Source organism: Lutjanus erythropterus, chromosome 5 (genome assembly GCF_056507025.1).
Source record: "Lutjanus erythropterus isolate fLutEry1 chromosome 5, fLutEry1.hap2, whole genome shotgun sequence".
NCBI lineage: Eukaryota > Metazoa > Chordata > Actinopteri > Lutjaniformes > Lutjanidae > Lutjanus > Lutjanus erythropterus.
This window is the reverse complement of record NC_139321.1, coordinates 1,723,254-1,736,568: the sequence shown is the minus strand read 5'-3', so window position 1 is coordinate 1,736,568 and position 13,315 is coordinate 1,723,254. Positions and strand designations below refer to the sequence as shown.

At 42.5% G+C, this 13,315-nt stretch overlaps 1 protein-coding gene across 1 annotated transcript; it reads right to left on the bottom strand.

Annotated features, from left to right (window-relative positions):
• Window positions 1-8,715: 8,715 nt before the first annotated feature.
• LOC146326304 (uncharacterized) lies at window positions 8,716-12,188 on the bottom strand. The gene has a single exon (XM_084718323.1). It carries the CDS (start codon window positions 11,898-11,900, stop codon window positions 10,158-10,160), a length of 1,743 nt encoding a protein of 580 aa, XP_084574449.1. The 5' UTR covers window positions 11,901-12,188; the 3' UTR covers window positions 8,716-10,157.
• Window positions 12,189-13,315: the final 1,127 nt, after the last annotated feature.

Here is a 13,315-nt window from a genome sequence, read left to right as displayed (position 1 = left end):
CCACCGCCAAGACGTGAAAGCCAATCAGCCTACTCCAATATGTGCAACGTCTCTGTGCCAGAACTGATTGAGAGTCTCAACAAGCGAAGGCTAAAGCGGAGGAATGTTCTGGCAGCCTGCAGGGCGAGGGCGTTCGTTTTGTTTCCTGCTTCAACTAATTCAGCATCTTTTCCTACAAAAGGACTTGAAACACTGGATGACAATGACATGACTCACCTTCTTAGCTGCTTGTCCATGCCCACAGTGTTCACCTGTTAAATAAATAAAATGCACCTCAAAATACTCTTTTATTTGTCCATGTAATAAAAAGATCATAATGTCTGGTCCTGGTTTTGTTCCTGCATCTCTTTCATTGCTCCTGTTGATCTTTATAAAGTCATAATTGCAGCATTTGATGTTCAAAGTTAAAAATGTCTGTAATTTTATAAAAAGAGTTCTTAAATCTTTTTATTTTATTCTCTGTTGCACAACAGTGACACTTTCCACCACTTTCTTCAGGTTTTCATTACATTTTTTAGATACTCTGGTTGCCTTTGGCAATTGTGTGGCCATGTTCAACATTTTAACCCAAAGTCAAAAGAGAATATATCTAAACCTTGACTTACCTTATTTCTAAAATAACAAATCAACTGTTAAAGTGCATTTCATTCTCCAGACAGACCCCTTTTGTTCAAAGCAACTTAGTAGAAATGCTTTCAATTTTATTTATTTGTTTTTCAAGAAATTTAGAGATCACTAAATGTTAATGTGGGGTCAGAAAAACTGGTTTCCAGCTTGCAGTGAAAGCTGGTCGGTCAGGATGGTCCAGCACTTTGGGGACCTGGACAACAAAGAGTTTCTCCATGACTCAACTATCACAATATTAAAGTAATGTAACTTTATTAGTTCACATTACTTTCGGATTTACTCAATATAAAATTTTCCCAAAGTCCAAGATGACATCCTCAAATGTCTTATTTTGTTGTTCTGTCCTTTACTGTCAGAGAGAAATAAAGAAACCAGAAAATATTCACATTTTTTCCGTAACTGTAATGGAGTACAGTTACCCTTTTTTGTGTCTAGATTATATAATCCTGTTACATATAATCCATTACTCCCTAAACCTGACTGGTCTTAAGGATATGACAAGAAAAAAATATGACTTAGCACTTAAATACTAATAAGATCAATATTTTATATTTACAGAGAGAGTAAAAAAATAATTACAAAGTCTTTATGTCATGTTTAAGGCTGTTACGTGCAGCAGCCTGTTTGCTCTCTCTCTCTCTCTCTCTCTCTCTCTGTCCAGCTTGTCTCCCTCCTCCCTCTGCCTGCTGCGCACCTGAGTGCTGATTGCACCAGGTAGGGAGAGGAGGAGGGGATAAGAGGGACAGGGAGTGAAGAGACGGTACACAGCACAGACATCAGCACAGGTAGTGAGGAGCTTTTTCTCTTCCTCCCTGTTTTTCTTTCCCCCATGCTGGGGTTTTGTTGTTTTAATTTGCCGTGTTTGTTTGGGCTGGAGATTACCGGTAGTTACGTTATTCGTCTGTTTATTTTAGGTTTAGTTTCTGTTTTAGGTAGTTTAGGGGGAGACGCTGGGAGCGACGGCCCACTGGTCGGCCCAGCGTCTTCACTCTTTTTGTTGTTTTTGGCCGGGGTCTCCAGCCCTCCTTTGTTTCCTCTTTAGTTTTTGTGCTTTTGTTTAGTATTTTAGGTTCAACAAATAAAGTTTGTGGGTAAATCATTACATTTTGGTGGGGCGTCCTCTTTTATATGTTGCAGCCTCCTGCCTGTATTGACCTGTGATTTTCCTAGAGGTCGTAACAAAAGCATCAAGAAGTTTCCAAAGTTGGGAGTATTTGACCATGACACAGACCCTCAACTTAAAAACTTAAACTTTAAAAATTACATCTTATGGCAGATTGATTGAATGGTTTTTGGAGTTGTAGCTGGAGTTTTATCCAACAATTAATTTTTGAAATTTTAAAAGGGCAGTCCCATGAATCTGTACTACACACACGCCATGAACCCACTTCTTTTAAATCTGAACTGCTGAACAGAAGGCAAAGAAAAAATCTAGCAACAGTCAGACCAAAGCTGTAAACACAGGGCAGTTCATATAAATAAGTCTACTGATGACGACATGCAACAAAGTAAAATGTCCTTTTCAGGCAAATCCAAATAATTCCAAAGCAAGTCCAAATAATATTCACCAAAAATAAGAGTCCAGAAAAAAAACCAGCACTTTTCAGGGAGTCAAGGCAATAAACAACAAAGGGTAGAAGGTAAAAATTCAATTTGTTCAGTTCAGTTTCTCAAATTGGTCGAGAGTAAACCCTCTTCCCAAAGAAATTAAATAAGAATCTCTGGCAGTGTTTGCTGTTCATTTCCTACTGAAGCTGTGAATCTTTAATTTAAATTAGAGACCGCACCGGTTCCATCCAGTATCAGTGTCGGGGCCGATATTGATGTGGCATGGTTTGGGGTTTCTTGGTAGTTGTTTCCTGTTTTGTAGTCCTGGTCCTCCCTCATGTGTCTTGACTTGTCCTTTTCCCACCCTTTTTGATTGCCATTTGTTTCACCTGTGTCTGATTAGTTGCTTGTCTATTTAGTCCTTGTGTTTCTCTGTTTGTAGGTCAGTTCATCGTCACTCTTTGTGTTGAATATCTCTGCCCTCTCTGTGTTTTCTTTGCTGTTTAGGAAAGTTTTGGACAACATCATTTAACACTTAAGCCTGCTGCTCTTTACTTTTTTTGTCATTAAATCACTTTGAACCATTTCTACTGAGGCTCAGTCTCCATTTTAAGGGTCCATTGTCTTGTTTTGTTGCTCTGCTTGACACATGTAACAGTAAGACATTCATCGATATGTGGACTTGTGTCTCCGATCCACGTTCTGATTTTAACTCCACAACTCTGAGTTAAATAGCCCTTTTCCCTTATACTCTGCATTAGCATATAATACAATGGTAACAAATACCAGTGAAAAGTTGGAGTGAAGAACTGTAGGCCGACTAGCTCATGAACCAACACAAAACTGACAATTACCAACATAAACCACCACATTCTGAACAAACGCATTACATCAAAAAAGTAACATTTGCATTTTGGAACATAAAATAGCTAACTGCATCCCACAGTTTAAGGATGTTATGTACGTTACATTACACAAACTAAACAAACTTTCCAGATGTGGAAATGCTGACTGAATATGCATCAACATCAACTGACACAACTTTTCACCACTAAACTGACAGCGGATGAATCCATTTTTGGTGTGGAAATCATGTTATTACCCCTGCAACGTTCATTACAGCATGACGTGTTGGACAGATGATTTTCTCAGAGCCTTTTTAGTGAAGCTAAAAGTGTGGAATGAGGCCTGATGGTGGCGCTAGAGGAAATGCCAAACAGTCAAGAAAACCTTCACATTTCGCCCTCTGGGGATCATGAAATTTTACAGGCAATATCATCTAAATGCAGCCTGTAGCTGTTGAGATGTTTCACTCCAGAGCAGCGTGTTAGACCCACTTGGCTGCTCCGGCCCTGCTGCCTGCGGGGATAAAATTATGTGTGTGACAGAAAGTGAGAGGAATTATTATTGGACAGTGTGAAATCCAGCAGGACTGCTAAACTGAGTCCTGATCTGAAGGGCAAACTGTAATTAAAACATGAAACGTGGCAGTCTAATTTGTTGTGGAAATGCCTCTGAGGGCAGATTATGAGCAGTTTCAAACGACACACAGAAGCTCTTCGTTCTCTTGTGACCAAGAAAATGTGCTTCTGTAAAACTCTCTTAAATGCAAACACAGCAGCTGCGTGTGTGTTTGAGGCAGAAATAATGTAGAGCAGCGGTTCGTCCTTCTAATACTGATGTGTCTCCCTCCCTCCTCCGTGAACACCTCGGCCTCCAAACCAAAGCTCTCAGACGTTTCTCCCACTGCCATTGTTTTATTGTCTCATCTCATAAAAATGATGAGTCTCTGACAAACGAGGAATTCAGCAGCAGCGGCGTCGCCAGATGTTGTTAGAACAACGAAAACTGGCAACAGAAGAGGAAAACAACAAATACACGTTTCAACAGTCACAAAACAATCCAATTATTTGTTTGTTTGATTGATGGATTCATTTTGTACAAACTGTGCTTGAATCCGCCTGCAGGACGCCCGTTATTTAACCCCGCTGCTTTCATCTTTTATTTTTTAGACAGTTCTGTCATGAATGGATGTGCTGCCGTCTGGTCATCAACACACATATATTTTTCTTTTGTAAATATTTCTCTGGTATTTATGCTTTTATGAATGCAGCAGTGACAACAGAGTGACACAAGATATAGATCCACAGCTGGATTTTAACTGGCCAGTTTTCCAGTTATATTCTTACCTGTGTTCATCATCATTTCATCACAAACATTAATTCTGTTTCTTTGTAACTTAACAGTTACTGTGTTTGTCGTTGCAGCCATCTTCTCCCTATTTTTCCTTGAGTTTCAATAGCGCCCCCTCTGGGCTGGTAAATATCAGTTATTTTGTGCGTTAAAAGGAAGTCCTGCACTCTTAATGATAAAGTGTTTTCATGGCATGTAATCAGTCTGGAGGTCGGCCATATTGGCAGTACTGACGCTGAACAGTACAGCGATATCTAACAAAAGTCACTGCGAAATATTAGAAATGTAATGTTGCAGTAATGTCACTACAATATAATGTTTTAGGCGTAATGCCATGCAATGTCATGTTTTAGATGTAATGTTGCTGCAACATAACATTTTAAGTATAATGTTGCATTGATGTTGCTGCAGGGTAACGTTTTAATTGCAATGTTGCAGTAATATCGCTGCACCATAATGTTGTATATTTAATATCGCAGTAAGGGCGCTGCAGCCTAACATTTGTGTGATGTTGCACTAAGATTACTGCAAATAACATTTTTAAGTGTAAGGTTGCACTTAAGTCACTGCAACATAAAGTCTTACTTGCAGTGTTGCATTAAGGTCGCTGCAACATAACGTGTGTGATGTTGCAGTAACGTTGCTGCAAAGTAACGTTTTAAGTGTAATGTTGCATTCTGTGTTGTACAGCCAACATGCATAATACCCAACCCTGGAACTGGTCTATCTAAATGGAATGCAGCCATCATCATTGTTACCGAATACACTTTCTTCGCTTCGATGTGTCAAAATGTCTGTTGTAAAAAAGGTCTATGGTCCACAATCATATCTAAATGCTAAAAATGAATGTTTGAGGTGTGACAGTGACACTTACCCAGCTCCGCTCAGACACACACTTCATACATGTGGCCTCCTCCCATCTTCTCCTCACTGCCTCTCCGCTGTGTGTTATTATATTTAAATGTACGTCTGTTGTCAGTTGACTTATACAAACACTCGGGAGCTGCTCTTCAAGATAATTCCTACACATCATGTGTGGGTAGAATTGAGTCACTTGATAAATGCATCTTAATATGCAGTTATGGATATTTTCTTTTATTTACATGCTGCTTATTTCCATATAGAGTGATGATATACTTGCTTATAATTATGTATTCACACCACCATGACGGCTACCCTGCACACCCTGCACTCCCTGGAGCATCGGCTCTGCACATCCTTAATGCTAAAACTATATATGTCCATCAGCAGCAGTGTGTCTATCACTTTTCCAGCTGTAATCTCTTTCACAACAATGTCCTCAAGTGTTCATCATGTTTAGTTGTGTTAACATGGTGAGTTCTGCAGGAATATCCTGTTGTTGACCACGGATGATTGACCCTCATCTCATCATTATACCTCTGAATCCTCCAGCCATAAGTGCTTTTTAAACTATGTGTTGCAGTTTACTTTTGGGCCTTGCATTTCGCACAGGACATAAATATTTATGCACTCAACCCTGTGAACTTTATGAAAATATACGCTTGTCCTCCATAGAAACAAGAAAAGATCTTTTGAAAAGACAGATCAACGCCATTCTTAACTCTTTCCCCACCAGCCATTAAAAAAAAAAGTTGCCAGCATTTTTGACAAAATTCACAGATTTTTCAACACCCACAGAATATTCATTATGCATTAAATCATTACTCATTAATTCAATCTTTTTTTTTTATATAAGCACTTGAATGTTGGTTGCTTGCATCAAAAATCCACATTTCATGTAAAAAAAAATGAGAAAACAGCAACATTTTAAAGCAGAATATCGATTTCACGTTTTTAGTTTTGTTATTTTATTTTCTTGTCACTTCATATTTCGTGTGACATCACTGTCACCAGCGTGGCTAATGTTAGCTGTGTGTGTCCTTCGCCCTGGACTAAAACAGTCTGTTCAAGAGGCTGGGGGCTGAAGCGCTCTCTGCCCCGGCTGTGTTGTGAGTCCAGGGGCCGCAGCGCGAGCAGCCCCGCTCTGTGCCCGGGTCGCCGTGCTCTCTGCCCTGCGGATCTGCAGCTGAGCATCGATGTACAGTATTTCATGCTACAGAACATCTTCTTCTTCTGCTGCTGAATTCAGGCGGTTCTCTCCTTCTTCGAGTGTCAAATTTTTTCTAAATGACCTGTCACAGCGCCCCCTTCTGCCCGGCAGTGAAAAAATTGACAGAAAATCTTGTCAATGCTGGGAGAAGTGTTGTCTATTGTCATCGTCGTCATCATCGTCATCATCAAAGAGCTGAAATGAATAAACCAAAGCAGTTTGACTGATATTCCATTGAATACACAGGAAAAAACTAAGATATCTTATGAATTTGATATTCCTTGGAGTGAACAAGAAAATCTAATTTAGGATAAATAAAATCACAAATAACCGTTTTTGCAAAAGAACCTGTTTTACATTTGCTTTCATATCAGTGGACTGAAATAATAAATTACTGAGGATTTAAAAAGTTTAATGTCTCATCCAGGTGGATAATTAATTTTTTTCTAACATGTAGATATATGTGTGATCCTTTTATGTGTGCATGGATCATATGTGAATGTTTCCATTGCTGTTCTTTCATGGTCTAACCTGGTCTGTCATGCAAAAGAGATTTTAATTAAAGAAGTGAACCCTGACTGTTTCGTTAACTCCTCATTTCAAAGTGAAGAATGAACTGTGAAGCTCAACAAATCTCAATAATTAAATGAGATTACCTGATTGAATAAAGGGTATATATTCTGATGTTGGCTCTTCAGTTCGTTCTGTGGATAAATACAGGACCTGGTTGAAGTCGAGGATGGACTTTGATGCTGTGAATCCAGTTCGCTGTTTATTATGAAGTTTCCATGTAAGTGAACTGAAGGGTGATCAACAAACTTTCAAATGTGATTTCAGTGTCCACTCAGTGATCAAAAGACGATTCTCAGGTGATCTCCATCAATTTTAATTCCACATGCATCCACCAGCTTCGTACAACACATTACACTCAATAAAGCTGAACAATCAATCAAACTTTTATCAGTTTCAAATTGCAGGAAGTGTTTTTAAAATTAGCAATTAATCTTTCAATCATTTTTAAGACTAATTGATTTCAATCAGGAGAGACTAAGAGTAAAAGAGAATGGTTTATTGACGCATGCATGATATATGAAACATGAACAGTCTTTGGCGGTTAGACCCCCATGAGGTGAAACAATACGTATATATAAATGGGGGTGATGAAGCTGTAGTGAAGAGAAACCCCCCGGGGTCTAGACACTGGTGGTGGTGGTGATGATGAGGTGCAAAGCAGAGACTGGTGAGGTGAAGTGGCTCTGGACTCCTGCTGCCTGGACCTGAAGGCTGGAGGAGAGGGCGTCAGGGAGGATCGAGGTGAACATCCTCTGCTACCTGGGTCCAATGACTGGAGGAGAGAGGGGTGGAGGAGGGTCACGCGATTGACTGAATGACAACTGATGGAGCAAAGACAGAGACGATTTAAAGATTTGGCAGCAGCAAATTGACTGGCTATCGCGACCGTGGCAAAATCTGAATGGATGGTAAAGACGAAGGTGAACGCCCACAAACAGCTGATTAGAGGGAATAGGAGGAGAGAGGCGGAGTAAAGGAAAGTTGTGAATGAAGGCAGTGTAATAGAAGGTCTTCCTGATTGAACTTACGCTAAGCTACATTTCAATCAGGAGAGACTAAGAGTAAAAGAGAATGGTTTATTGACGCATGCATGATATATGAAACATGAACAGTCTTTGGCGGTTAGACCCCAATGAGGTGAAACAATATGTATATATAAATGGGGGTGATGAAGCTGTAGTGAAGAGAAACCCCCCCCCAAAAAAAATTTAAATAATAAGACAGGATGCTCAGATTAAGACATGCATCCTTACCTCAGCAGACAGCACAATTCTAATGAGATAAACCATAAGGATTAGACACAAAACAAAATGCAAGCACGACAAGCTGAAAAGGAGATGGTAGTTAGCAATAAAGAAATGTAATAGAAATACGATGGACTGGGTGAGATAGATACTAGGATCATACAAGCGGAGGTAAGAGAGCACAGTCAGCGTGGGGTCTACCACAATAGGCTGCATGCGAAGAAGGAAGTAGGGTTGACTTGAAGGAAAACCTACCCCCCCCCAAAAAAAAGAGAGAGAGGGCAGCCAAAATGACTGATAGACCAGAGGGTTTGTAAAGGAAAGTATGCTTAAGGTGACGAGTAATAAACGCTGAGATGAGGACAAGAAAGAGAAAAGCAGGTCAGATCAGCTAAAGAAATAAAGGTGTACGATCAAAAGAAATAGACGGAGATGCACAGATAGGCGACGCTTGAAGCCTGAAAGACAGGACAGGGAGGCAATGCCGGCGTTTGGCCTGGTCATTGGAAAAGACAGAGATGCAGCATGGAGTTTTTTTTTTTTTTTTTTTTTTTTTTTTTTTTTTTGAAACAAAGGATAGGGAGGCAATGCCGGCGTTTGGCCTGGTCATTGGGAATAGACAGAGTTGCGGCTTGCATGAATTTTTTTTTTTTTTTTTTTTTTTTTTTTTTTTTTTTTTTTTTTGCATGAGGTCCACTGACCAGTTTCATTTAGCTGAAGAAAGACAGGATAGGGAGACAACGCCGGCCATCGCCTGGTCGTTTGGATGGACAGAGATGCAGTTTTTTTTTTTTTTTTGTTTTTTTTTTTTTTTTAACAATAGAAAATTCAAGATGATAAAGCAGAGATGCAGAAAGAAAAGGGGGAAAATGTATATATAAATATAAATGTTGAAACCCATGAACCAAAAACCACCACCAGTTATATGTTGCTTACCTGAAATTAAGGGATTAGAGATCTTTGATTAGCCAGCACAGCATTGATGTCTGGTCGAATGTAGGACGTGAAAGCCAGAGATGACCAGCGGCCCAGTTGTTGCAGGGAAGAGGGAGAAATACCTTGATTTGCCGCAGAGGTAGCGGCTCCTATTCTAAAGGAATGACCTGAATAATGTTGAGGAGGCAGATTGCATTTAACAAGAACTTTCTTTAAATGACAGGTAAACCAAGACTTTGACAAAGGTAAATTGCCTAGAGTGAGAAATAACGGAGAGTGAAGGCTAGTGGATGGTCTAAATTTTAAGTATTTCATCATGGATTTGAATGGGCAAAATTGAGTATCTGTGCGGGCCACAAACACGGTGCATGCACCGCCGCATTTAGAGTGTTTCAGATTTAGACGATAGTGATTTGGATGAAAAGACAGATCGGAAAAAGTGATATCCCGATTGGGATCAAAACCTTGAGAGAGAGTACAAAATTCTCCGGCTCTGAGAAATGCATAGAAAGCTAAGGAAAATACTGCGTCCAGAAGGGTGTCAATGTAAGGACAAAAAATGCCTTCTCTGAGAGCTAGCAACATCTTATGCAAAATAGAGAGTGTGATAGGACGTCTGTGATCGGGAATGCTAGGAGAAACTTTGGAAATGCCTTTTAACAACATTTTAATCGCTGGGTTGGAAAACAGACTGGGAAAGGAAGGATCGTAACAACGAATATTGAACTGAATGCCGGCAATTAACCCACGAATGTACTGAGGTTTGAAATGGCGAACGTCAAAGCAATAACAAATAAAGGCACAGACAGTATTAATGGAAACAGGTTTAAGAGGAGTGGAGACAGAGACACAAAACATGGCAAAGGTGCTCCAGGCCAAGTCATATGTTTTGAGCGTGGAAGCAGCTAAACCCTTCCTCATATAAACCCTAGCAGACTCCAAATATTTACACATGGGGGGGTTGTTTAGAAAAGAGCTAGATATTTGAGTGGGGGCACTTGAACTGGCACTTGGCTGGCATCTGGGCAAAGTCGTCGGAAAATCTGGAAATTGAAACGGGAGAGAGCGTCAGCAATGACGTTAGAATGACCGGGCACGTGACGGGCAGTGATAATAAAGTTGTAAGTGATGGAAGACCACGTGATACTCCTCATGAAAGGCATGATCTCTTTAGAAGAGGAGCGCCCTTTGTTTATAATGCTGACAACTGCTTGATTGTCGCACAGCACTGAGATGCGTTTGCGCTTCCAGTGCGCGCCCCAAACTTGGCATGCCACTGCTATGGGATAAATCTCGTACAGCGCAGAGGAAGCATCGTGGCTGGCGAAGGAGGGAGGCCAGCGGCTTGCGAACCACTTTCCTTGAAAAAACCCCCCAAAACCTACTGAAGGAGCCGCATCTGTGAAAAACATCAGAGAGTCAGATGAATGCACGAGCTCGTCATAGAAAAAAGTAACGCCATTCCAGTGATCGAGCAGGAAAGACCAAAAACGCAAGTCTGAGCCGCAACCTTCATCTAACTCAATTAAATCGTGCAGGTTTGGCACGGAGGACGCCGTGTCCAGGAGCCGAGAAATGAAAGAGCGCCCCTGAGGAATGACGCGCATGGCGAAGTTGAGGTGGCCGAGGAGGGAGAGTAACTGCTGTTTAGTGATGTTTCCGGCAGCGCAGAAGGATTTTGCAATATCACGAATGCGCTGCAATTTCTCTGGAGGGAGGGACGCCTTCATATCGACTGAGTCCAGAATGATGCCGAGGAACTCTAGGCGTGTGGCTGGACCGAGGGTTTTCTCAGCAGACAAGGGAATGCCGAGGCTTTGAAAACAGTTTTTTAATTTGGACAAGGAAGAACCTGAGTCATCATGGGGGGGATCTATCAAAAGAAAATCGTCCAGTAAATGAAGGACGGAGGGGACTCTGACCCTGTTTAACAAAATCCAGCAAAGCGCCTCTGACACTTGGTTGAATATGCTTGGGCTGCTTCTGCAGCCGAATGGGAGACGCACGGCAAAGTAATATTTGGAATCCCACTTGATGCCAAAGAGATTCCACTGAGACGGATGAATGGGGACTATTTTAAACGCGTCAGTAATATCTGCTTTAGAAAGCCAAGCACCTTGCCCCGACAGCTTGATTAATTTAATGGCATTATCGACTGTGGCGTAGTGAAGAGAGAATGGCTCGGATGGGATCAGGCTGTTGACGCTAGCGACGGGGCCGGAGCGAGGTGTGGACAGATCAAAAATTAATCTTTTCTTCCCTGAGTATTTCCTCGTGGCTACGCCAATAGGGCTTGTGCGAAATATGGTGAAAGGAGAGGACTGAAAAGGGCCGATAACGTAGCCTTTGTTAACCTCCTTATCTAACAACTGAGAAACTAGCCCTGGTTCTTTAACTGCTGACTGGAGATTCTTTGCCACATAAGTAACTGAGGGAGGAGAGAGGACTCCGGTCCGAAACCCTTGGGAAAGGCCTGTGAGAAGGTTATTCACAAACACAGAATCAGGGTGAGAAAACAGTTCTGCTGCTATTGCCTGAACGTTTATTGGAGTAGATGGATGGGTGCTTAGAATGTCTTTGAACCACGTTGATTGTCTGGTCGGGGAGGGTTCCGTTGAGCAGGGAAGCGCATGGGGCAGACGGACCGCGGGTGCGCATCTCTGCACCTGCTGCAGATGTGAAGAAAGTAACAATTGGGGAAGGAACATACGTTTTCATTGAAATTGTTACAGATGGGGATATTGTTAACGCGCAGCACCTGACGACCTTTCCTGTCAGTGGCAGGCTGCGTCGGTTGCGCAGGAGGCACATGGGAGGTTCGAAACGGCACAGCGGGGCACAGGGAGGCGGCGTGACCAGAAAGTCCGCAGGAATTGCAGGAAATAACTGGAGAGCCTCCAGCGACCATAACCAGAATTTCAGAGTCTAAAACGGACCAGTCTAGGCGTAGATTGAACTGAGTGATATAAAGCGCAGCTTTACTAGCAAAGGCTTTGTGATAAGCGTAGAAAATGTTCTTCCCATACTTGAGATGGAGGTCGCCAATTAAGGCCAGATACGCGTCGAGTTCCTGCCTCCTCTCTGGGTAGACTGCACAAATAACATCACGATAAATGCCAAAGGCCGCTAAAAATTGCCCGATGGATAAATCTTTGTTTAGCCGGGGATCAGCAGACTTAAACACGGCAGTGATGTGCTCTCCCGTAGCGATGGCTTTATCGCACTCAGGGGATGGCAATATAAGGCTGACTAAATTAACGTCTTTGCCCTGAAGAATTTTTGATCTCATACGCTGAGATATATTAGCTGCTTGAGGTACGTACGGCCTACCTAAAGGAGGGGCTGGAAGGGCTGAAGCCAGGGAATGCTGAGAGGTTCCCGTAGCGAGGGGTGACTGAAGCATGGAGGCCTGCGCGGCGGAAAGAGTCGCTGAAGAAGCCGGGGCAGAGGCGGTCTCCAGCGCTTGGAGGCGTGCGTCAATGACATGAATAGAGTCGGATATAGACTGCAGGGTGGAGACCAGGGAGCTATCCACGGCGCCTGGGATGGAGGAAGAGGAGGGAGCGGGAGATCCAGATGCCATAGCAGCCTTCCTTCTCTTCGGCTGAGGACGAACGGATTTCCTGGTCCGTTTACGGCCTCGAGCGGGCGCGGAAGGAGAGCCAACTGGGACAGCTGAGTCTTGCCCGGGGAACGAGTTTTCAGAAGAATCACGGCATACTTGTTCAGCCAACTCACGAAGTTGGGCGATGGGAAGGCCCGATGCAGGAGCAATGCCATGATCGCGAAGCTGGGACAAGAGGAGCGCAGTTTCATCTGGAGGAAAACTACCTCGAGACAGGCGAACGCTCCTGCGCCGGCCATCAGAAGAAAATGAGGGAAAAACGCCGGAGCTAGGCCCCTCGAGGGGATCATGGTCGTGGTCTGACATTGGATTGAGGAGCGACAAACAGCAGCAAACGGTGAGTAAGGCATAAGCCATACGCACGATTGACTGAATGACAACTGATGGAGCAAAGACAGAGACGATTTAAAGATTTGGCAGCAGCAAATTGACTGGCTATCGCGACCGTGGCAAAATCTGAATGGATGGTAAAGACGAAGGTGAACGCCCACAAACAGC